General features: G+C 46.5%; 5 protein-coding genes across 8 annotated transcripts in view; 3 read left to right on the top strand and 2 right to left on the bottom strand.

Moving 5' to 3' along the window:
• Window positions 1-456: 456 nt before the first annotated feature.
• On the top strand, window positions 457-1,673 carry LOC105566542 (TM2 domain-containing protein CG11103). The gene is made up of 3 exons (XM_012020619.1): window positions 457-747; window positions 814-901; window positions 967-1,673. Exons 1-3 carry the CDS (start codon window positions 611-613, stop codon window positions 1,294-1,296), a joined length of 555 nt encoding a protein of 184 aa, XP_011876009.1. The 5' UTR covers window positions 457-610; the 3' UTR covers window positions 1,297-1,673.
• A 200-nt stretch (window positions 1,674-1,873) lies between these two features.
• LOC105566541 (translation initiation factor eIF-2B subunit beta) lies at window positions 1,874-4,903 on the bottom strand. 3 transcript variants are annotated; one of them, XM_012020617.1, is made up of 7 exons: window positions 4,510-4,903; window positions 4,341-4,427; window positions 3,359-3,640; window positions 2,602-2,758; window positions 2,117-2,511; window positions 1,965-2,037; window positions 1,874-1,892 (listed from the first exon to the last, which is right to left on the bottom strand). In XM_012020617.1, the coding sequence occupies exons 1-6, from the start codon at window positions 4,572-4,574 to the stop codon at window positions 1,965-1,967; spliced, it is 1,059 nt and encodes a 352-aa protein (XP_011876007.1). In that variant the 5' UTR covers window positions 4,575-4,903; the 3' UTR covers window positions 1,874-1,892. The 3 variants fall into 3 exon arrangements, with proteins under 3 accessions (XP_011876007.1, XP_011876006.1, XP_011876008.1); XM_012020616.1 differs by lacking the exon at window positions 1,874-1,892 and having other exon boundaries at window positions 1,897-2,037; XM_012020618.1 differs by lacking the exons at window positions 1,874-1,892; window positions 4,341-4,427; window positions 4,510-4,903 and adding an exon at window positions 3,854-4,105 and having other exon boundaries at window positions 1,897-2,037.
• A 185-nt stretch (window positions 4,904-5,088) lies between these two features.
• LOC105566539 lies at window positions 5,089-6,170 on the top strand. Its single transcript, XM_012020615.1, has 4 exons — window positions 5,089-5,414; window positions 5,495-5,619; window positions 5,695-5,802; window positions 5,940-6,170. The coding sequence occupies exons 1-4, from the start codon at window positions 5,272-5,274 to the stop codon at window positions 6,056-6,058; spliced, it is 495 nt and encodes a 164-aa protein (XP_011876005.1). The 5' UTR covers window positions 5,089-5,271; the 3' UTR covers window positions 6,059-6,170.
• Window positions 6,171-7,346: 1,176 nt separating this feature from the next.
• The window catches only part of LOC105566538 (protein FAM73B), a 42,706-nt gene continuing 24,921 nt past the window's right edge, over window positions 7,347-25,131 (bottom strand). Inside the window, exons 4-9 of one of the 2 annotated variants that reach the window (XM_012020613.1) lie at window positions 11,739-11,926; window positions 9,572-9,709; window positions 9,248-9,360; window positions 9,003-9,171; window positions 8,559-8,810; window positions 7,347-8,480 (exon numbers count right to left, since the gene is read on the bottom strand). In XM_012020613.1, the coding sequence (XP_011876003.1) occupies window positions 8,163-8,480; window positions 8,559-8,810; window positions 9,003-9,171; window positions 9,248-9,360; window positions 9,572-9,709; window positions 11,739-11,926 (1,178 nt within the window). In that variant the 3' untranslated portion in view covers window positions 7,347-8,162. The remainder of the gene's footprint in view (window positions 8,481-8,558; window positions 8,811-9,002; window positions 9,172-9,247; window positions 9,361-9,571; window positions 9,710-11,738; window positions 11,927-25,131) is intronic. The other variant, XM_012020614.1, reaches the window with a different exon arrangement.
• LOC105566537 (protein unzipped) overlaps window positions 17,940-25,131 on the top strand; it is a 30,651-nt gene continuing 23,459 nt past the window's right edge. Inside the window, exon 1 of the mRNA XM_012020612.1 lies at window positions 17,940-18,268. The gene's annotated coding sequence lies outside the window, so the exon portion shown is untranslated. The remainder of the gene's footprint in view (window positions 18,269-25,131) is intronic.

Below are 25,131 nucleotides of genomic sequence, written 5' to 3'. Positions count from 1 at the left end.
TCGGCCACGCGCGCGCGCTCGCTCGCACACAAGCAACGCGCCGTATATACGTGTGCACACGTATTGGAAATGTGAACCGAATATTACCGAATCTCACCGGAAAGAGTCGAAGTCAGACGAGTGATCCCCTTACCGCGATTATCAGTTACCCCTCGTAAAAGGTTCCGTCTATAGAAGTCTATGCGCGAGATAAGTATATGAACTTCGAGTCTGTTCTTTTTAATGTGAGTTTGTCAGCAAGTTTCAAAGGAAACCAAATACATACAAAAACTTTGTTCAATTTATCTATTCCGGCTGAATGCCAGATCGAAAACTAATTAATTAATTACAAACAAACGAATGACTCCGAAGCCTTTTCAATCGCACTTGAAACGTTTTAATACGAAATACAAACGATTACAAATAGAAGTTATTTAAAAATGCGTTTATTTCCAGTCAAGTGTGAGCGATTCTTGCGACACAACTAGTAGAATCCGTAGTTCACGGCCCGCCGACAGGAGTCTCCACCGTGTCTCCTGTTGACCCCCGATGGTGAATCGTGTTTACTTGATTCACTCGCATATATTCCGTATATTTTGTCACTCGCATTTAAAATGCCAGCCACGGCAAAATGAAGTTACATGTCGCTCTTACGGCGTTTGTCTGCTTTCTATGGGATCAAAACGAACGTTTGGTGCTCGCGAACAAGAGCACCGAGCCACAGCCGGAGTACAGGCCCGATGGTCCGCTGGTAATGTGCAAATTCCTGTGAGTATTCAATTAAAATGTCCCGTGGTGCTCCAAATAAAATCATTGCAATGGCTCCTTCTGTAGGCCTAAGGAATTCGTGGAATGCGAAGACCCGGTTGATCACAAGGGAAACAAGACCGCCAAGGAGGAGACGGGCTTTGGATGCGTCAAGGTGCGACGTAAGTTGTAGCTACGAGGAATTTAGATTAATCTTATTCACGATTGGTAAATTAACAGTTCGGAGGATCTCGCTACGAAGATGTGGAGAAGACCAAGGTATCCTGTACAGTGCTGCCGGACATTGAGTGCTTCGGACCGAGAACGTTCTTCCGCGAGGGGATACCGTGTATAAAGTACAGCGACCATTATTTCGCGACCACCCTCTTGTACAGCATTATGTTGGGTTTCCTTGGCATGGATCGGTTCTGCCTCGGACAGACCGGGACAGCGGTGGGAAAACTGTTAACGATGGGTGGCATGGGCGTATGGTGGATCGTTGATCTTATCTTGCTGGTAACGAACTCCTTGCAACCTGAAGACGGCAGTAACTGGAATCCATATGTATAGCATTTCGAGAAAACCAGGGATCACATTTTGTATATAACTCGTAGCCCGTAAGTTTTATGTGATGATGCGCGACTCCTCACGGAAGTAGTCATCTTATATCCGATCCTAGATTTACTTATATTCAATTCAATCTCCAAACGTTGTTCCGTGGACGCCTTGGTCTTGCAAGGATCGTCAGAAAATTGAAATTGAGCGGAGTACGAGGTGAACAGTTTACTTGATCTCCATGAGAAATTTGTGTTATATTTATAAATTATCCTAATTATCTCGTATTTAAATTCTAATTTGTAAATAAATCATCACTATGCACTGAAGCTTGTGTCAAGTATACCGCAAGTTCTCTTGTACGAATAAATGTATTTATATTTGCTTAACAATTGGACTTGTATACATATATTGTTAAAATATATGCATATGAAGTGGCGATCGTGGCGCAGAGGATTGTGCGCTGGTTTGGTAATCCGAAGACTCGGGTTCAAAACCAAACAAAACATTGTTGGTTTTTCGTTCGATCGCCACATAGCGAAGTGGATAATATAATAGAAAGAGGTGTTATAAGAGGTTTGGGCACGTTCCTTCAAAAACGCCTTGTAATTCTAAGGGGAATCAAAATGTATTTACATATGCATATGAAATCACGTATAAATTACTTATATTCATTAAATTACTTATAATTCGTAGTCGTCAGGATGGTACAATTCACTAAGCAATCTATATACATAGGACGGCGCGTTTCCACCACTGAAAAAAAGACGTTCGTCGATTTGTTAATCAATTTTAACACTGAAATCTGTATAATTAATGCTCTTAGTTGTCTTACATGTTCGAGATGAATAACGTGACGAGGTCTGGTGGGACGTAATCGAAAACTGGATTGTAAGCGTGTATCTGCTCCAGCAGCAGTGCGTTGGCACTATCGATTACGCTGTGCATCGGTGAAACGTGGCAATTGAAGTCGCTTTGCTTGCCCGAGCAGTGGTAGATGGGCGCGAGCTTGTAGAGGGGCAGCAGAACCATCACTGGGACGGAATAGTGCTTGGCTGCTTGTGCGACGGTGTGCGCGCCCGAGATCGCCCGGAGTCCGCCGTTCGCCATGACGGTGTGAGTGCCGATGATGACCTTGTTGACGCGGGACATCATCGCGAAGATCGCCGCGTCCGATATCAACGTGGTCTTGATCTTCGCCTTGGCCAGGTTCACCGCCATTTCATGGCCCTGCAATCATTCACAGATCTCTCTCCCTCTTCTCGTATTCTCCCTCTCAGTTTTACTTCGAGTCTGTCACGAAGACAGGCGCATGCTTACGCTTAGAAATGGCCCGCCCTCGGCTACTATAACGTCGAAGGCTCTGGTAGTGGCAGCCTCCTTGAAAAACTCCTCCACCAACTTCGATTTTCCGATGGTCATTATAATTTCGTTCGAGTGTATATGCTCGGACGCTTGTCGTGTGATGTTTTCCGAGCTGCAAACATATTTGTTCACATGTTAGTAAGAAATTATTATTATACTAACGTCCATTTTACCAATATAGATTGACTATATAAATCTTTTATATTTTTCCAATTCTTAGAACTAGAAAGAGATGAACGGTGAGTCAAACTGAGATTAACTTACATTGGTAGAAATGGACACAAATGTTCGATTTATTCGAAAACGAAGATGCAACGTCCGTTAGCCTAATTCGAGGCATTTGACATATTGCTGTTTGGTAGAGACCAACGACATATACAACAGACCAAGCATTCTGGTCTGCAGAGTAACGTCGGAAGTTGGAGGCAGAGATAGTTTATTTCTACTATAGCTCTCTCACTCCAGCTAATTACCTAATCTTTTCATTGGTAGCGATAGTATTCTAGCTGTAGTACAAATCAACGATCTCTGTCTCCAACTTTCGGCGTCAACAGTTTCACAGCAAAGGCAGAGGAATGCTTGGTCTAGTTTGAGGAGACAGCGAGAATTATGTAAAAATTGAACCAAAAGTTGCATAATGCCACTGCAATGTAATACAGAAATCGCGTCATTTTTCTTTTCTTTACGCAGTACAGATGCGATTGTAACACACCAGGTTTCCAACTCGACTTCAAACTCGTTCATGTTCTCGATGAGGGACGTTTTGAGAAAAGGTATCGAGATGTTGAAATCTATCTGCCGGTCGTTCTCGGCGGTGAGAATTTTGTGCAAGGACTCCTGGGGACACGTCTCGTCCATCTTGGTCTTCGATTCCGAGGTATACTCTTCCCTAATGATTTGCAATATCCTCCTCACCATGTTTCCGATGCACGTTTCGAGGGGAAGCGACTTAATCAGGTACTTGCCATTTTGCCTAACAATATCCATCAAGTCCCTGGAAAATCAAGTTCACAATATCAGAAAATTAAGAACGCAAGTTAATTCAAAATAGAAGTAGCGTTTTTCTATCGCCTCGGCAAACTAAAGCCAACGGCACACGGTACTATTTTTCCTTCTTCTTCTTCTTCTAGTTTATTGGCTCCCGGCTCACTCACTGAGCCGATACGGCCACGACAAACCAATAATCTTGATGGTATAAATATCTTACGTGTAATCACGTTTTTGATGTCACACAATGCAGAGGCCCAACTACCGGACCTCGCGCGGGATGATGCAACCCGCGAGTATCAAAAATTTTTTTCTTCAGCCAGAAGACGTGCGAACCGCTCAACATTCCAAACGGAACTTTACTACTATTTTTCCTACTGGATTTTGCTTACCGAGAGCCAAGCAGAGTTTAGCTTTGAGTCAACTGATCTAAAAAAACTCTGCATCCTTATTGGTTCTGGTAAGCAATCCAGTAGGCAAAATAGTATCGTGTGCCGTTGGCTTAAGGGGATGCTGGAGTAATTCTGCACTTTTGGCTGTACACAAACGCCACACAATTTGTATATTACACAAATATTTTCACGAATCGACAGTTCTAGGAGCGAAAGGTGCCGAATGTACAGAATCACTCCAGCATCCCCCTGACACGCGCTCGGGGCGTATTGCGTCATCACGCTGATGCAAGATACTTGAGTAACGAGTCATACTTTGCTGTTCCCCATTCTGTATTGCTGATGATCTCCTTGAACATGGAGATAGTGGCCACCACGATGTTGTACGTGCCCTTGATTTCTCTGAAAGAGAGAGAAAGCGGACGTTAGCTCGAGTTTTCTCAGTTTTATTTCTTCTTGGACATTCGATGGCAAACTGTCTCACCCATAGTGAATGCTGTTCACCAACTTCAACACACTTTCGTTAACGTCCTGCGGACTCGCGTCCATGTTTTTCACTCAACTCCGCTGTCCGAACATTAAAATTCACCACAGCGTATCTCAGCACGTAGGTACACCGGAAAACTCGCGTTGGTTCTCTAACCTGTTCGTATCTCGTTGAAAAACGTGCTGACCCAATACGAAATAAAGTTAAGTGAAAGACAGGGCAAACGTTCTCGGCTGGCATCACTGGCCAGAGGTGCCGCTTTCGGTCCGTTCTTTTCAGGGACTGGCTGAACCGACTGGAAGCACTCTGTGATTGGTCCGCCATTTTCCGTCGATTCGCGCCGGTTTTATAAAGCGGCAATTAATTCAATTTAGCTCTCTAAACTCCAAAGTCGAATGAAATCGCGCTCGTTCGACGCGTTTTTGCTCCAAATAGAATCCAGCGGAAGAGACGAGTGTTGCTCTGCCGCGCGAAGCGAGGTATCGTCCAACAGCAGTGACGCACAGTGACGATAGCACGAACGAAAGCCCAACTCGTTAACGGAGCACCCCTCTACCACTCGAATCTGTAATACGACCGTGATGATCACGGCGTGATGGCGTGATCCGTACTGCGTGCACGTGTCTGAGAATTGCAGCTTCTCCCGAAGTCGTGGACATCAGTCTCGCCGAATGCTGCGTCGTTTCGACGTACTCTACCACTGTCCGCGAAGAACGTAGCTTAAATGCGTCATCTCCGGCGAGAAAATTACTCGAAGCGATGACCTGCCCAGAGCTCGTATCCAACTACTGTAGCCCGGCGATCAAGTGGCACGAGACAGACCTCACGGTCGTCGTGTGCATTCAATTGACCGACGTGTCCGACTACTACCTGCGGATCAAGGACGATTGTTTGCAGTTCAGGTATTTAGCTGGGCTCGAGTAGAACAAGGGACGATAACGCGTGCGGCGTTAGATCGACTCAATTTCTCGTGTCGTTGCAGCACGAGTACGAACGGCAAGGAGTACTATCTCATTCTACACCTGTTTGGGTCGGTGGTGACGGAGAAGACTGTGCATAAGAACGTCGGGAGGGAGATCAAGATCTACCTGGTGAAGGGACTCAAATGTAACAGTAACTTGTAACCCGTTGCAGATTTTTCTCCTGTGAGAAACAGACTAATACTTTGTCCGGATTCAACAGGGTTTCCGTGGCGTAGGCTGATCAAGTCCAGAGAGAAGAGTCCATTAATATCGTATAACATAGATCACATAAAGGAACCGGACATTACCATTAAAAAGGCCTTCGACAGTAAGAACAATTATTTTTACCCTTGTATCCTTGCGAGTATCGACGCTCGGCCGTTATCTGCAAGGAGAGAGAAAGATGAATTACAAAGACTTGCAATTGTTCAATTTTATTCATATGTGTTTTCTCTTGTTTCGCAGTAGATAGATTTGAAACGTACAAACGCAAACATAACATACGACAGATCATGCCCGTTGTGCCGTCCAGCGACGAGGAGGAATCTGACGAGGACTACATGGACTTTTACAAATACGCATAAAATATTCCTGTTCAGTTTCTCCGTAATACATTTGTAACATTTTATTCGTGTATAAAACGAGAAACTTGTATATAATGCCATAAAAGTAATAAGATTAGATGCGTTTGTACAATTTTTGTTGCAGTTAATTGAAAATATGCATAGTATTACCGAATGTTTGAATTTATGACAAGATCGAGGAGTTTCTCTGCGAGACAGCGAATTGGAAGCAGCTCTCATTAGCAGCTCACTGATCGCAAACTTCAAATTTCTTGATGTTGTAGTAAGGCAACTAACGTCGTAGCGTATAGCTTCAGAGTACAAGTATATAATTTGTATATTAGCTTATTGAATTGTTTTTATTTTTATACTTAAAATTGTATCTTTTCACACAATCATCGTTATGTTATACAAGACGCACAAGTTAAATTATTCATAAAGTAATTTAAGGATTATCATTTACAAAATATTAAATGAAATTAATACTTCGTTATCATCAGCACATATCTCTTTCCGGTAAGAATTACATACATTTTTATCAAAATGTACTAAATAAGATTTCAAAGATATTTATAAAATGTGTATCTATCGTGACTTGTAGCGTTTTCGATTTTCTGACTCGACCCGACCCCGAGTCAGAAAAGTTTGATCAAAAGCAAGATTTGAACCACAATTTCTACAAAAATCTTACTCTTGATCAAACTTTTCTGACTCGGAGTCGGGTCGAGTCAGCAAATCGAAAACGCTATTAGTCGTTATTGTATATGGAATGTCGCTGATCTGACTGGCCTAAGATGACTCGTAATTAAATAATTATTCATATAAATACATTTTATAAACGTATCTTTGGCGACAAATCAACTTTTGAATTAATATTTCGCTATTTATAATTTGTATCAATCTATCTACATTTTGACGATGGTAACTACTTTAAAGATAACAATACGCTTGACGATTCTTTTAGACATCAGCATCTTGCCAAGACCAATTATCTAATAAAAACAATAGCACCGAGAAATCTAATTTATAAAACTTAAAAGCGATCTTTTTCGATTAACTGTAAGTAAATGTACATTGTCTTATTTGTATCGGTAAGGAACGATGTTATATTACATCGATTTCTTTTAAATGCTGCTATGTTGTATCACAAATTATCATGGTGTATTAATTTTACTGAAATACATAATAATCCTTTAGCATATGTTGATCCTTGTGTAATCCTTTAAACAGTTTAAACAATGTAGAAAGTAATGTATATTATACGTGCATAGTCCTGTAAGATATTAAAAAAAAGCTTTGTATAATAAAATAAAAATGAGACTTATATTTTAATAAATAATAAATAGAATTGCAACAGTCACAATATTTTACATGTCTCGCAAAATTATTTATAGAGTGTCTACAAAATTTCTTTCACATAATGATTGATAACGAAATTACTTGTTAGGTCAGAGTGAATAACATTGCGTGTTTAATTGTTGCGCGTGCGCGATGGATTAATTTCCCAAGCTTTGTAAGTAGGATCCAGCCTATAAATTTGATATCTATTTTTGTAAAATCTATATCGGACATTTCAATTATCCCCTATGTTCGTAGAGAACTGGACATTAGAAGCTGTTCATTTAAATGTGGAACTCAATTAAACTAGTTTTCTAATCGGCGGCAACACAGGGGTGCGCAGTGTCTCTTTGCGATATTACTTCGCAAGATCACTTGCTGCAATTACTTGATATGGGCGTGGTAATGAAAATTAAAACGCGATAACATGTTGCACGTGGAGAACTGGACATCAGAAGCTGTTTCGAGTGTGAAGCTCAATATAGATTTTTCTGATTGGCGGCGACAAAAGGGTGCGCAGTGTCTCTTTGCGATATTACTTCGCAAGATAATTTCGCAAGATCACTTATTGTAATTACTCGTTATAGGCGCGGTAATGAAAATTAAAACGTGCGATAACATGTTGCACCGTTTACCCAACTTATCAAATATGGCTTAATTTCGTTAATATTAACATTATCTTTTACAACATAGATGTCGGAGCGGTATATGCAATGCAATAGTTGAAATAATCCGCAAGCCTATTCAACGTTGCGTTAGCATGGTTGCCTAAACTTATTTCATTTGGCTAGCAACCTTCTAACGACAGTCTTTGATTTATATTGTCGACTCTTAGTTTCATTTCCCTGAGAATATCTGCGGCGAGTTCGTCGACAGTGGTGTATCGTACCTTGAAGAAGTTAAATATATCTACAAGAAACTCGATCACTTGCTCCCTAAAGTAATAACAAGTGGAACGTAGGCTCTCTTCAGAACCCAAGAATCCCCAGATGAACATCGGCGAGATTTGCTCGGAGATGGAGTAGAAGTGCGCCAAAAAGCCTTGATCGTATTTCAGCATTCTCCTTTTGCCCGCGAGGAGGGACCAGAGCGCTGTTCCTATCGCCTTTAAGAACAATCGACGATTGGATAAACGTCGGAAACGACACGGTAGACAATTAATATTCAGTATTCCAGTACGTACAGTTTCCTTAAAACTGGTGGACACCCATCTGTTCTGGACTATAGCTCTGACGGGCGGCGGCGGTTTCTCCACGTCCTCGAACGCGTCCAAGAGTATGAAATCAATGAGCACGTCGTAGAAGTTCATGCACTTGACACCTCGAGCGGTCAACTCCTCCTCCATGATACCTTGACTGCGCGGGTCTTGCAGAAACTCCAGCATGCGCTCATAATACATTAGGTAATCTTTAGGATCCTGCAATAGCATTTTCGTCTAGCGAAGTTTCGAACGATTAATTACGAACGCTTTATTCTTCTACTCTCTAAAAGTCAATCAATGGGCTACCACTGAACACAGTTGTACGTACACCGCTGAATAATTCAGTGTGAATCAGTGAGCATTCGTTGTTCTCAGTGATAATCCACTAACTGACCTTTTTTAGAGAGTATTCTGGTCCATTCTTACCCTATCCGCGTACATAATTAAATCGCTAATGATTTGACGACCCACATCCACTATGTATTGCGTTGCCGTGGGTAAATTAAACAATTTCGTATAAGCTTGCCGCAGGCAGTACACCTTCGCTAAATATTCCACGTCCGATCCGCACTTTACAAGCTCCGTGTGTAGTCTCCTGCAACAATATACACTTGTCTGTCGCGTCTGTAGAGAAAACAAATGCATGTCCGGCGGACTAGATCTCAATTTACCTGCAAGGAATGCCCTTATCCTCGTGCTGTTTAAGAGCAGCATGATAGAGCTTTTGCTTTTCGAAGTGTGGGAACAGTTCTGAGAATTCCTCGAATTCGCGCAGATCCGCAACCTGAAATAACGTTAATAGTGCAAGCTGATATCCACCTTTCCACCTCAGCATCGAGAGAACCGTCGGGAGTGGCTTGTACTTGCGAAAGTAGATACTATTGTACAAGACAGTTGAACATTTTTCGACGCGTCCTCGAATCACATCCACGGCCGCACGGTCCATCCGTGCGACACGAACAGATCACGTTTGTCTGTCCCGTGGCATAACTCACCCCGTCACGTGCAGACTCGAACGATTCGGGCGACGATGCGACGTCGGCTTTATTATCCCTGATACCAGACAGCCGCGTCCCGATGTTCGAAGGCTTGTCGAGGCTCTCCTCGCTGTCGTTGCGGAATAAAACGGAGTGCTGCGGAAAGAAAAGACGGGTGAGCAAACGGACGACGAGAGGCGGAGATGCTTGCATTCCGGGGGGGAAATGGACGAGGTCGTAGCTCCCGGCGGTGACGTGCATGTCGTACGTACGATCCCCGATGTGTCGCGGTCGCGAAAATTCGGATTCACTCGCGGTGAAAGTTGTGCACTTCCTATGGCATTAACGTTCCGCAACAATTCCCGGCGACTAGCGTCAGGTCAAGTGACTCGTTGCGCTAATTACCCCCAGGGCGGCCGTCATTTAAATTGGATTAATTCCCGCATTTTTTTAGCGGACCGGTAGAAGGGCAATTGATGATGAATGCAGCGGGACGGAATGGCATCGGGTGATCGTCCGCACTTTCGAAGGAACGGGCGGCGAATCTCCGGGGGAACCGAATCTCGACTCTCGAGGTCGCGGATCGGCCTCGCGGAGCTCCGGGCACGGACAAGTTCGGAAGGAGATACCGTAAACTTGGGTGGTTTGACCAACCCGGGTGGTTTTGGCACTTGTCATTTAGTATTTTGTTTACACTGCGCGAACGAAAAATTTTTAATACCCATGGTGTATTTTAAAAGGTGGAAACACGGCAACGGGTGTCAAAAATTTCAAGGTCAATTTGCACAGTAGGGTAAGGTGACCAAATTCGGATAAAAAATTTGACGAGTCGCTAGTAAGTGACATTTTAAAGTATTTCACTGAAGTTTCGCTCTTTTATATATTTACAACTTTACGCTGTGTTGTCGATAACATCGACATGCTTTTATATCGCTTATTAGCGACTCATCAGATTGATCCGCATTTGGTATCTGGGGGTCAATTCTGTATCTTATAATATAGTGAAAATGCTAAAAGTGAGCGGCTTCCCAGTGAGAATACCTAACGTTAAATCAACGTCGAATCGACGTCAATAGTTTGAAACCACGTCCCAACCGTCAATTATTTTCGAAAACTGACGGTAGGGACGTGGTTTCGAACTATCGACGTCGATTTTTTGGTATTAAATTACTTACACTCAACGTTCTGAATACTTTTAAGATCTTGTTGGAGAAAACTGCCAAGTTAACTCGACATATTTAATACAAAATTTAATACAAAAATAAAATTTCAAAATTTTTATTTATTTTCGGAAACTGACGCGGTTTCGGCTCCATTGACGCCAATTCGACGTTAGTGTTCTTACTGGGTTTGTTTCTTTCTAAGGGGACGGTTAGATTAGAGACCCTGAAAGATTTTACGATCGTAGAAGAGTGAGATACACTGACAAAGAAATTTTTCGAACTAAGTAGACATATGCCTCGGTGGTCAAATTGCAGGTTGAGACGCCCGCCTAGAGTGAAAGCAGGTTCAGGTTCAAACCCTGGCTGAGGTAATATTTTCGTAATAAATTTTCTGTATTATTAAAATTGCCAGATACGGTCAATAAAAATCACTGTTGTTGTTAATTACGGCTGGCGACTTAGTTACTATAAATTTGAGATTAGTAAACTTTACTGTGATTGATCAAATTTCAATCTAATCTCAATCTCAACCCGTAGTCTGATACGGGCTTTATGGCCAGTCTCTGATTATAGGATCTCTAGGGTAGACAAAGCTTTTAAGAATATTCTTACTAGGTAATATTTGTTTGGATTAAGATATTTTTTTTATCAGTGTAGCCTATGTTTCTCTCCCACTCGCAAGAGTTTAACAAACTTTTAAGCCCGTATCAGACTACGGATTGTGATTGAGATTAGATTGAAATTTGACCTATTAGAATAAACGTTACTATAAACTTGAGATTAGTAAACTTTACTGTGATTGGTCAAATTTCAATTTAATCTCAATTTCAACCCGTAGTCTGATACGGGCTTTATGGCCAGTCTCTGATTACAGGGTCTCTAGGGTAGACAAAGCTTATTCACTTTTAGCATTTTCACTGTAGTGTGAGATACAGAATTGACCCGGATCCGAATCTAGTCACCTTACCCTATAAACAAATGCCGAAAAAGTGCCAAAGCCACCCAGGTCTACGGTACCGTACTTGATCGAGGAAGAGCAGTTCCGCGTGGCTCTGGATCTGGTAGCCCATGTCGAGCAGCTCCTGCACGTCGTGGGTGAACGCCGCGTCGGCCTTCGACGGCAGTGCCAGGGCGTCGTTTCCAAGTGCCGAGCTGAACGCGGTGAGGGCGTCCTCCCAGCAATAAAGGGCCTTCTCCAGCGCCTCGAGTCCTGTCAACAAGAGTCGGCGTCAGCTTATCTCGACGCGGCGAGGATCGGGCGCGGTTTATATCGGAAGAAAAAATAAACCGCATAAGACATAGCACTCTTAGCAGACGTAATAATAATATAATCTGAGAGTTTCAAAGGGGAAGGGCAAGTGTAAGCGGCGGACGTTAAAGTTACAGCCTCAGCAGGAGAACAGAAAACGTACGACGAAACGAACTAATGGCGTTATTGTCATTGACAGCGAAGCGTAAGGGCCCGAGCAGAATGGCCGTCATGTGCTCTTATAAGACAACGGTTTTATGTTTTAAATATTTGTCTTAAAGTATACGCACGATTACCGTCTTGTGTCTTAAGAATACAAGACAGCCACTCTGCTCAGGCCCTAAGAGTCCACTCATCAAATCATAATCGTGATAAACGCAGTTTTATGATTATTATTTCGTGGTGTGCGTAAAGACGTTACATTAAGTTATTATATCAAGATATATTATTTTAATACATCTTCTCTCTGCCGCAGGTATTCGAGCTCAGCTCCCAGCCAGCCGGAGGGCTGTACCTTTCCCCTCGTATCGCGCGCAGGCAATTACGCTTTCTTCTAGAAAATCAACGAGTCCGAAATTAATGTCGATCTGTACGCGCGAATGACTAACGTGGTGATAAGCGAGAAGAAGGGAGACAGAGAGAGAGAGAGAGAGCATCGTGGACTGCTACAACTACTTGAGGACTTCGGGGATTCGAATTCCGAGTCGGTGACGCCACTCTCTCTTTATTTAATCTTTCGTAAGTCGCCGGAGAACGTTCACCAATTTGCCACAACGGAAGTCCGACACCGCCGCGTTAATTCAGGGAGCTGCTCCCTCCCCTCCCGCCCGCCAGCTAATGTCCCGAAGGCTGGCCCATCATCATTTTCAATCTGTGCCGTTTACCATCGCCGACAATTATATACAACACCGACCGGCGCAACTGGAACGGTGTACGCGCGAGATCGATATCGTGACGATCTCGCGTGACAATTGACTCGTCTTCGGAACCCATTGCTTAAACCTTAAACGATCGCCGATCAGTGGCGTAGCGGGTCAAAAAGCCCCGACACACGAAAACACTTAGGCAAGAAGGCTTTAGACCTAAGGGCCAGTCACAGTCGAGAACGTAAGCAGATTGGTTGCAATTCTTAGGGCCTAAGTCTCGAGTTTTTTGTGTTTCCAGCTTTATGGGGGAAATTTGTTGCTTTGATGAAACAGCTGCAAGTTGCCTACACGTTTCTCGAAACTAGAACTTGCACCGAGTTCTAGCGTCGTGGACAGGGGCCTTTAGACTTGCCTCGCGATATCGTCGCTCCGCGCGTGTATGGCGATATTAGAGGAAAGTCCTCTGTTGTGAGATAGACTCCTAGTACGAGACGGTGGGGTTTCTGTTAAATTAATAGGCACCATCATGGTGATTCCACCATGAATTTGTTGCCCTTGGAGCGAAATCTGTTTAGTGGAGAATTCATTGTTAGATTGTGTAATCGTTGCGAAAAAGAGATTTGCGATTAGCAACGTAAAGAATTATTTGACGCCAGTACATGATTGACCAATGTAGAAAAATTGTTAAACGACGCTAACTGGCAAATTCTAATTAAAGAAATTTATTGCGAAAAATATTACCTCAGCTAGGGTTTGAACCTGGACTTCCCCTCTAGGCGGGCGTCTCACCAATTCGACCGCTGAGGCATTTGCGATTGAATTTGGGTATTCAAAACCTGCTATCTCATAATAGAGGACTGTTCTCTATTAATGAGGCAACGGCGACAGATTGAGCGCGATGGATCTTTTTCTCCTCTCGAGTCGTTTCGCAGGTTCCAAAGGGCGTCAAATCCGCTTTGCGGGGTTTCACAATTTCGTCTCGAATCTCCGGACGGACGGACGTAAAACGGATTTGAGATATCAAATTCGTCTCCATCGCGTGCCGTTAGACATCAACTGTCCGAGAAGAAATAAAAAATTACTGAAGAGAGGAAGGGCAAAAAGCGATCGAAAAAAAAAAACGAATTAGAGCGACTTCGATCAAGCTCCGTACTTATACTTACTATTTGATTAACGCGGAAGGAATTGTTATTTTTTTAATTTAATGTACAGAAAAAAAGATTAGATCAAGGGCCAGTAACAAATTGCAATATGCAGTTGGACGCGTTGCTTTCAGTCGAATTCTTTCGGTTGAAAGAATCGCCGATTAAGTTAATCGGAGTTGAACCGAAATCTCGCCCTCGAGTTTCAACTTATCGACGATTTCGTGGCTGAAACTCGCGCTGAGCGAATCAGGTTTTAATCGGCGGCGCGGTTCGATCCTCGGGAACGGATGAGGTATCGATTGCTCGACAAGGGTCTCGACGTACGACGACACTAACTTTCGTCCTCGACTTTAATTTCGGACGAGGTGGGAAGGCGTGCATCTGTTTCTCCCGTGCCCGCGGGAGAATGCGAGACGTGCCCCGGTTTGTTTTGCGCGGCACGCTCGCCGGGCGACATGGAGATCGCATTCTTGAAATTGAGCGAGGAAACGGAGAAGGTCGAAACACGGCAATGCGTGTTCCGTATTGCGCCACTTTGCTCCAATAATCTCGCCTCGCGGTTCCTCTGGAAACGAACGTTTAAACCAGTGGAAACGAAAAAGGGGCATGTGACTGAAATTGGGGCAACAATGGATCCATCGCATGAATAGGCTCATGTCCTAAAAAAAAGTACTTTTAACAAAAACTTATCTTAAAGAGCCCCTTCTTCAAAACAAAATTGTGAAACCTACTGAAACATTCATATTGCCCGAAAAAAGCAGTCTTTTGTGTTAACCGATTCAGTTGTCGCCGCAGATCGCGTACTCTTCTGTCACGTGTACTTAAAATTTAAGGTGGCTCCTGCACGAAGGAGCGTATGTTAGTATGGGTGCTTTGGCGGGGTCCCTTTTATTTTTGTAAATTCATACACTGAGAAAAACGTGATGATGATCCAATTACATAATAACAAACGGATATATCCAATTAAATTGTATATCCCATGAAAAATATCGGTTTTCAATCAAATTTTATCGGTAATTGCATTTCATCGGATGTATCCATAATTTAATCGGAAAGCGTACTCGGAAAAATTAACCATCAGACGCACTATTCAATTGGTTTATCCGATGAAAAATTTTCTCAGTGTGACGTAAAATAATGTTAACCCTCAAAGTGCTTCTGCGAGCGATCGGCCCGTAACTCCTGTAAGTTAAAAAGTACAACTTTAACATCTTTTCCTCCTTTTATTTCATCGGCGACCGGGTCTTAAATTTTGCGTACCGACAGACAAAACTTACAGCCACAACATACTCAAATTTCAATTTTTTTTTCAACCAAAGTCAAACGAAAAAAAGGACAAGAAAATTTCTCATATGCTTTTCTCTGCGTCCTATAGAGAAATCTGCGAGATACGCGAGGAAATCCTTCCCCTACGTCCGCAAGAACACTCCCTGCATCCCCGTGGGATTCGTCTTCATTCCAGGTCAGCCCGTAGCTCAAAAGGATAATCCATTTCCGAAGCGACGTACATACGTATGTTAGAAATCGTGGGTGAACAGGGTTCAGTACTTTTTCGGAGAAAACCTTGCCATCCCGGAAATATCCCGTGTCGCCGAGTTTCTTCTCCCGAAAAGGGTTAAACTTGCTGCGACCTCGCACCGGTCATTACGCAACCCCAGGACGACCCCGAGGGGCCGTACGGCACGGAGGGATGCCCCCCGGAGAAACGCGGCAGTGCGACGCCGTTGCACGCGTCCGGCGTCAATAATATACCCCCGGAGTGACGTAATCGCCGGGCCGGCCGGTCATTGGAGGATGCGTCATCCAATGGTGAAGGGTCGATACGGCCCGCGAGCCGCGCGCGCGCGCGCGCGCCCGCCGCTTTAAAGCCCGCGCGTTTCGCGCCGAACGAAGGCGATTTACTTTATTCAGACGTGCACGCGGTACCGGCCGAAATTATATCACCTTTCGTTCTTTCGAGCATAACTTTCGTCGAAGTGCATCGACTGTGCTCAAAACTTTACAGTAGACGCCTGATGGCAGGTGCATCTCACAAGATGCACCATGATTTTCGTATTCTTCATTGGTGCACTTCAAGGGGTAGACCGCTGAGGGTATTGTGGCGCACAGATTTACGGCTTTACTGGGCATTACTAGACGTTACTAGGCATTTCTTGGACACTGGGCCTTGCTAGGGCATTATAAAGATAAAATAAGATAAAGTAATGCCCACTGGGCATTAAAATTTACTCTGAAAAATCGTGGGACAACTTGGAATTTTGAACAACTCTCATGAAACTCTTTGCGATGCCGCGTTGTCCCACGATTACAACATTTTCACGATGAATGTTAAGAGAACATTCTCTCCGTGTAGGCATTGGCGTACGTGATTGCGGTCAGCGGTGGTTTACCGCTCGGTGCACTTTAAAACTAGGGATGCCCCAAAAATCGAAAGGTGATACACCCTTGGCCGGTACTGTATATCCGTATCGCGTGCCGCATCCCGGCGTGCCCTTCGATTCCAGGCAGTTACTATACTTTTAGCGAGAATATTCGGTATTCGAGGCTGCTCCGCGAGCCTGGAGGACAAAACGCGACCCGTCGGTGTAAAAACATCGCGTTGTTACCGTCCAAAAGGACCGGCGTTGCGCAGGGGTGGCTCCACGAAATCCTCGAGGGGACAATCGTCGGAATTAAACATTACGGCTCGCGGCGTCCCCACGAGCCGGACGAGGCGCCCTAACTTGCGTTCCGTATCGAGATTAAGCCACGATTAACTTTACGAATTAAACAGAACGCGTAATCGAAGGGCGGCGAGCGCTGTTCGTAAATGAGAACGCATTGTAAATCGTTGGATACAACGTTTCGCAGCCTCGCCAGCGTCTCGCGACGAGGTGCTTCAATCTTTCAGTAGCTCGAGCCTTGAATTCACTCGAGAGAGACACGTATGCGAAAATTCTGCTCTCATGGAGAAGTTGAAAGTCGGTGAAATCCACGCGAGTAGCCGATCAACTTGCAACTTTTCTGTGAGAACAGAATTTTCGCGTTTCTCCACCGAATGAATTCAAGACCCGAGCCCCGGGAAAGACGCGACTTCCCTCACTCTTCCAATTTCGAACAAGGCCCGATTTCACCAGCGTCGCTTAACTTTTAGCGAACTCGATTGCTTGCACTAGTGCGCACTGAGCGCACACTAAAGCCCGTATCAGACTACAGATTGAGATTGAGATTAGATTGAAATTTGACCAATCGGAGTAAAGTTTAGTAATCTCAAATTTAGTGACTTTTACTCTAATTGGTCGAATTTCAATCTAATCTCAACCTCAATCCGCAGTCTGATACGGACTTAAGGCTTGTCCACAGTCAATTCTTATATTTAAGGATAGTCTTAAACATCTCTTGAAATATTCAACCAACAAAATGATAGCATCCATACGGATCGTTCTTTGGTCGAATACTCTTTAAGCGTGTATTTGAAACGAAGTTAAATGTCAAAACTGACTACAAACAGGCTTTAGTGCAAGCAATCGAATTCGAGCCTAGGCTTAATTCATCTCTTTCCAACTGTCCCTTCAAAAGGAGACAAACAATGAACTTAAACTAAGGTTAAGCGACGTTGGTGAAAACCCGGCCTAAACGCCCATCTCTGCCGAAACGCAGTTTAACTTTAATCCCGGTTCAACTTGTATCTCTTCCTAGTTTTTGTACGAAGTAGAAAAAGACAATAAGTAATTTAAACCGAGATTAAAGTTAATCCGCATCGGCAGAAACGGGCATAAGAGAAACGTCGCGCTTTTGATCTCGCGTCGAATAATCGCCAGCGCGCGCGCGGGGCCGAACGGGACCGAGAGAGAGAGAGAGAGAGAGAGAGAAAGAGAGATCGACCAATGGGAGCGCGAGAAGGACGGCGGCACGCGCGCCCAGCGGCTGCGCGACAAGGACGGACGGGACGCGAAGTTAGGTGGGGAGGGGAGCGTTTGGCGTTTCGTTTCGCGCGCTGGCGTCAGTTACTCGGCTACGTTCAGCACGTCACTCGCTCGCCGCCGATCGTGCAGCGCGCTCGCAGCGATATTCCCGCACGTACAGTAACACGGAAGCCGTCGACACGCGGAAGGCCTGACCGTGTCCGATCGGGAGAGTAACAGAGGATCGTCCCCGCGCTTTCTCGTACGATGATCGTCGTCGCGAGGCCGTAGCCCGCGACGAAGCAAGTCTCACGGCTCAGTGTCCCGGCGGCGGTTTTACCCTACGCGCGTTATTTGGATTAAAGTAGAGTATCGACGAGCGCACACGCACACCCGAAGACAACCACGGTGAGTATAGAAGACGTCCCCCCGCCCGAGGACCTGCCCCTCTCCCGCCCCCGAAAAACTACGGCGGTGACGAGCGCGTCTCCGTTTTCCCCCCCGCTCGCCGCCGGGGGTGGCGAATGATTCCGATCCGACCGCGTATCCGCTCGACACGTGTAATTCCGTGCAACGCAATTTTCATTACGACGAGTGCCATTCGGAGCGCCTCGGCGGAAGATCCTGCCTTCCTTCCCCTACCGTGTGTCCTTTCCAGCGCGTCGGCCAGCTCAGCCTTTCTGCCGGAAACAATCCCCCGTTTTTTTTTTACTGCGCAAATACCGCTTTCTTGTTCGCGAAAGAACGACGCCAGGTTCTCGCGGAGGGACAACACGATATCCATCGCCTCGGTTCTCCTCCGGTGTTTCGTCGCATTGAACGGCGCGCGGGGGACGGAATTTAAAAAAGAATCGATATCTGATAAATCACTGGCGGACGCTGCGCACCGACGACTAACTTCGGGCTGGTGCCACTCGGGATGACGCGGGAGATGCGGCACAAGGCCCGCGGCCTCTCCTACGTCGCTCGACTTGGACCTCATCCGACTCCGTCCTCTGTCCCTTCCCGCGACTGTTCTTCGAGAGAAAGAGAGAGACGGGGAGCGAGTTAGGCCGGGGTTAAAGTTGTAGCGAGAAATCGGGCCCGCGAGACCGCGCGCGGTTACTTCCCGGCATTCCGCGACGACGGAGCCCCGCGCGTCCCTCCGCGGATACAGAGAAGACCGCTCGAGATAGATCAATAGAATCGATTGCGGGCCGCGCTAACCCCCCCAGAAAAAGAAAATGGGTGGGATCGCGTCGTTTCCCTTCTCCGTCTTCCCACCCTCCCCCCTCGCAAAGGGGAGAACGCATCCATCGTGAGAGAGAGAGAGAGAGAGAGAGAGAGAGAGATATCGGGGGAATCCGCGAACAATACGACCAGCCGCTGGCAACACCTGGGCGTGCGCCTTGTTTGTTGCGCAACAATTCACAACAAACAAAAATGGAGCGCGCGATAACCCGCGAGCGCGCGCGCGCGCAAAAGAGAAACGAGAGCAGAAATCGAGCGTCCCAGTGACAAATTCTCAAGATTCTGTCTTCCCGTCCGCCACCCCTTTCCCGCCCCTCGGGTACTCGTTCCGAAGGATCTGCCGCGTCGTGGATTCGCGGGCACACCTCCGGATTTAGGCTCTGCGCTTCCTATGGGGGTCAAGTTCAGGGGTCGATAGCTCGGCGGCCGGCGGTGGTTCCCGGCCGGTGTTACCCTCGAATAAAAGCGAGCGCCGCGGCGCGTAAAGCGCGGAAGAGAGCGGCGGCGGCTTGATAGCCGGCCGCCACACGACGCCGGCAGATCGATGGAGGTGCCTGGTGAACTTGGAAATTCCCCTAGCACACGCGCACTTCCTCGTCGTTCTCTTTCCCTCTCTCTCTCTTTCTCTCTCTCTCTATCCCTTTCTCTCCCGCTCTCCCGTGTTCGCGCCGTCACGGTGCACGAGGATAACGCACGCTCGAGTAAACGCGCACACGGCCGATTGAGAAGCGGGTCGTCTTCGACTCGCCGAGTGTCTGGGCCGTTCGTGCGCGGGATGATTCACAGCGCCTCGGCGGCGTTGCGTACAGGGCGTCCTGGGAAAAGGGACGTCCCTCGCGAGAGGGAAACTCGCGGCCAATTCTGTATCTTACGCTATCGTGAAAATGCTAAAAGTGAGCGGCTCTGTCCCTTTCTAAGAGGACAGACAGTAAGATGATCTTAAATATAGGAACGGACTACGAATACCGACCACAGTCTCTCTCGATCATCTCGGACGAAATCCTGAGGGTCAATTCTGTATCTTGCGCTATAGTGAAAATGCTAAAACTGAGTAGCTTGGTCTCTATCTAACTGTCCCCTTAAAGGGGACAAAGTCGCTCGGTTTTAGCATTTTCACTGTAGTGCAAGATACAGAATTGACCCTCAGGATTTCGTCTGAGACGATCGAGAGAGAGAGAAACTGTGGCCACACTGAAAAAAATTTCTGGTTGAATATGGACGAATCAGATAATTCCTTTAGGATTTACCAGAATTCCTGTAATCCTACAGAAATTCTGGTAAATCCTAAAGGAATTCTGGTAAATCCTAAAGGAATTATCTGATTCGTCCATATTCAACCAGAAATTTTTTTCAGTGCAGTATTCATAGTCCGTTCTTATATTTGAGATCATCTTACTTAAGTATACCCTTAATGTGTTTTTAACCGATCGCAGAGCCCTATCAGCCTCCTAAGACAACACTTGCGATGATTTTGAAATAAGAATCTACTACGAATACGGCGCCTATCATCGATCTTTTCCCTCGACTCGGCGATTCTCACGATCGTGGGGCCCCTCGCGAGCCTCCTCCGCGGATCGCGACGACGGGAGCGATCGAAGATCGCGCCTCCGATTAGCGCGCTATCAACCTTTCCGACGCGCGACACGCAATTTTATCAATCAACTCCAATCTCCTTCGGGAACGAGATCCAAGGATAACCGGTGCCCCCTTCTCTTTTTCCGACTCTCTCTGTGTTGCGTGAAAAAGAGGACCGACTTCCCGGCTCGCGTGATCGGAGGTCGTGCAGATACACCAGCCACGGGGGGGCGAGGGGGGGATCAACGTGCACCGCGGTGTTTCCGCGATAACAATTGGCGATTGCGAAATTCCTAATATTATTGCATTAGAGCCAATTTATATCGCATAACAGTGACGCACGCGCGCGCGGTATTCCAGTTCGCACCGCGTGTACACGTAACGGATGCGCGCTGAGTAACGGCGGCCCGTCTTCAAGGCGAGGCGAGCTCGGTGATGTTTCACAATATTAGCGACTTGTCACGTTCCCTGATAAAGAAAACGAGAACGGGATACGCCGTTGCCCAGAAGAACAGAAAAAAAATCGTGTCGTTCGGTTTTGCGCTCCGCGCGCCTATCCGCGATCTGGATTAATCTCTCCGTGTCTATTTCTCTCTTTCTCGCTCTCTCTCTCTCCCTCTCTCGCGGAAACCTGCCGTATATAATTTCGTTTCTCCGGCGGCGGCGGCGGCGACTCGTGATTGACGTACAGGAATTGCCGAGATTTTTCAACGGGACCGTTGCGTCACGTTTCACGTTGCGCTACCGTTTTCCGCGATAATATAATCAGACACCTCGTTTCCTGCCGTTCGATCCCCGTCGAGTTTTCTCTCCTCTTTTTTTTCCCTCCCGTTTATAAAAACTTGGCTCTGTGCACTCGAGGTCTATTTTTCGGGAGCACGCGTCGTCGTCGCGCCTGAAGTAATGTTGGGAACACACGAAAAAAACTTGAGCAGTGAAACGCAGGACTTAAGAATCTCAACCAATCGAAATTTTCAGCTCAAGTTTCAAAATGGCTACTTACACTTTTTACCCTCACTGGTGGTTTCCCTTACGTCTGAAGTTTTACTGTTTCACCTTTAGAGGGCCGGGATTTTATGAGCTTTTAATCCTCTTAGAAAATTCCCAAATATTGTGCCTATATCTTTTATATAACCTGTACAAAGTTCCGATCACACGTAGAGACTATATTTAAACTTTCCGGCCGTTAATAGTAAGAAAAAATTCAACAGTCGTAGTTTCGCCCAAAAGTCTGTTTCTATAGGTTTTTATGGTCGCTAAATACGATATTTAGGTCGGTTTTTGAGAATATTCAATTCTCATGCTCATGCGCCAAGATAAGGCTTACAAACATATGATCTATATGACTCTCCTTCAGCATTACCCAGAGCCAACGACGGGGACGTAGAGAGACAGCGTGGCTCCGTTTATTTGTTTCTTTTGTTCTGTTTTAGTTTTATTGTTATTTTTTATAATTTGAGCAAAAAGTGAGTGTTTAGATAGGTTGCTCCAGAGCATCTATATTTAGATTTTCCGACCCTCTAAAGGTTAAGGTTCTTTTTTTGTTTTACGCGTTTGAGCCTTTAAGGTCCGAAACACGTGAAAAAAAACTTAAGAAAACTGACCAGTGACAGTCGAGGAACGTGAGCAGCAATTTTGAGACTCGAGCAACGCTGAAAAATCCAATTGGTTGAAAATCTTGTCTTCCTGCTTAAGTTATTTCTTTTCGTGTTTCACCTCCAGCTTAATCGTCGTCCACGCGAATCCTTCTCTCAAGTTACACCGCGTTACGACCGCGAGCATGATAGCGCACTCGTCGTCCGCACGACGGATGTGTTACGCGGTGCAATTACGCGGGCATGCTTTCAGCGTAATTAATCGTAGGTAGCCGAGACCGGGGTGTAACCCGATTTACGGGCCGAACGCGCGGTGCGCTCGGCGACTCGCGCGCGTAAAGACCGAATCAGACTTGGCAATTGTTAACTCGGGTCGAATTAGCGATCGACGGTTGTCCTTTAGCCAATGAGAGCGAAGCAGCCAGCGATTTAATCGGCTCTCAGATGCTAGAAGACAATCGTCGATCGCCAGTCCGAGTCGGCGATTGCTAGTCCGATCGTAGTATAACTAGCAGGTCCACTCCGTCGTTTGTTTCGTTCTGCGTCGATCCCATCTGCGCATCCGACATTGCTCTGGGCAGACCAATGAGAGGAAAGTTGTGCGTGTGGTAGTGTGATCGGGACCGCAAAGATCAAAGGGGCCCGATAGGACCTGCGCGAGCGCCAACGAAATGTGATTTCCGATGTAACGAGTGACCCCGATCACACCCGGTTTGGTTTTCGCTCCACGAAAATCCCGTCCCTGTCGTCGAAACGGCACACTTTGCGCGCGTAACAGCGTTACACGTCGCGTTACATTACGTTAAACGCCCGGGCGCTCCGTTCAATTGCGAGCGTAAATGAATATTGATAATGCACCGCGCGAGAGGGGCCGGGAGACGGAGGGGGAAATATTAAATTTCCCACAATCATAATACAATAATTACCTCCGCGACCGCATTCGTGGTCGGGATGTTACGCAATCCCGGGCGAGGGGTAGGACCTTTCTTTTTTTTTTTCTCACGGAAGCGGCGACTCCGGTGCGCCGCGCACCTCGGGTGTTTCCCTCCTCTTTCGAGTTTTCCCTCGGAAATCACCCTCGGCGTCATCGACCGATTAATACTATTTCCCGGCGCTCTCGAATCTCCGGTATAATTAACACGGTCAAGTGTTTGTGCAGTCGATAATCGTCGCTCCTCTCTCCCTCTCGCGAGCACGCGGCCCCCTCTCCTCCCCCGTCCGCGTCGCCGCCGAAAATACACCGCGGAAGGGAATTTTTCTTCTCCTCGGGAGGGCGGGGGAGGGCCAGCACGCAGGTGCCGTCGTCTCACGGAGAGGCGCACGCGAGCTTTCACGCCCAACGACGCGTCGATGGACGCAAATTGCCGGCGTAACGAGATACGCGATCACGTTGAATATTAGGTAATGGTGGCGGTGGTGCCCGCCCCCGGTCGGCGGTTGCATCTCGCTCTCTTTCTCTCTCTCTCTCCCCCTCTCTCGGTGCCCCTGATGAGGCTAATAAAAGTGACATCGTTACACGCCCCGACCGCGGCGCAACGAGCCTTTAACCCACACCGACGATCGTTCGTTCTGATTTTCATAATCTGGTTCAACATCGTCGCACGCTGCCCGCCACTTCTTCTCTCCTCGTCTCCCTCGTGTCAGACCGCGCCCCTCCCTCGCCCCCCTCCGGGTCCGACCGAGTACGAAGGACACGTAGGAATCCGCTCTTTTTATTCCGTCCGCCGCCGCGTAATCTGGACGCCTCCATCTAGGAGGATATTAATATTCCCCGCATCCTTGGCGGACGCAGTCCGCGGCCGGCTCCGTGTGTATTCCCTCCCGTTTAGCGGCGCGTTCAGCGTGCCGCGCCCGGCGCACTTGCCGTCGGCGACGCCGTGTTACATCCCGATAAAAATAAACGTCACGTCTGACATACGCGGCACGAGACGAAAATCAATCGACCGCGTTTAATTTCAGCCATTATTTTTAGTCGCCCCCTCTCGCCGACTCGTTAACGATCACTCATCCGCTACTGCGTTGTAAGTTACCTCAGTTACCTCGCGTAACGCCTCCTCGCACCCCCCTCCTCCTCCTCCTCGCGCTGTATTTACTTATTTCTGTGCCGCGATTCGGGGTGATTCCCGCCGGGTTTCACCCCCGTTTGCGCAGCGTGCAGGTTTGCCGAGGGCAGTTTCTTATAAAATCTTACAGGTTCAACTTCGTTCTTTTTCTTTTCAATCTTTGCTTGCACAACGCAAAATTAAGGAGTTCGAGGGGAAATCGCGGTTCCGGAATGCCGATTCTTCGAAGATTTACGATTTCGAGAGTGCTCGTATCGCACTTGTAACCGTTTCCCCCATTTGGAATTCTAAGAAAACTTTCAAATTAGCGTAGCCCTTTAATTGTGAATCCCATTTAACGGTTTTTTTTCTGCCCCAAATGACGTCAGGAATGCCCTCCCCAAGTGGCGGCGAGACTTGGTGAATCACCCTGTACACACATTTCTTTCTTCCATAGAACTCGCGCCGTCTCTCGCTGTTCGCGCCGGTATATATTGTATCAGGGACTTCATATCTCTCCTCTCGGTTCCTCAGAAAGGACGCGCGCCGGGACATAAATAAACACCGATTCATTCGTAATAGAGGCCTACGGTGATCGTGGAGCCGAGGATAAAATCGTATACCGTGGTAAGCCACCTCCTCCCTCGCTCGCTCCAGGACTTCGTCGTAAAGTAGAACGATGGAGGTCAACCGCGCTACGAGAGAGCCACGTCATCGGCCGCGAGAGAGCGAGAGAGAGAGAGAGAGAGAGAGAGAGAGAGAGAGAGAGAGAGAGAGAGAGAGAGAGAGAGAGAGAGAGAGAGAGAGAGAGAGAGAGAGAGAGAGAGAG

Source organism: Vollenhovia emeryi, unplaced genomic scaffold (assembly GCF_000949405.1).
Source record: "Vollenhovia emeryi isolate VEMERY1.0 unplaced genomic scaffold, V.emery_V1.0 DF939144.1, whole genome shotgun sequence".
NCBI classification, from domain to species: domain Eukaryota; kingdom Metazoa; phylum Arthropoda; class Insecta; order Hymenoptera; family Formicidae; genus Vollenhovia; species Vollenhovia emeryi.
Note: the sequence above shows the minus strand (reverse complement) of the source record. Positions and strands in the feature narration are given on the sequence as shown.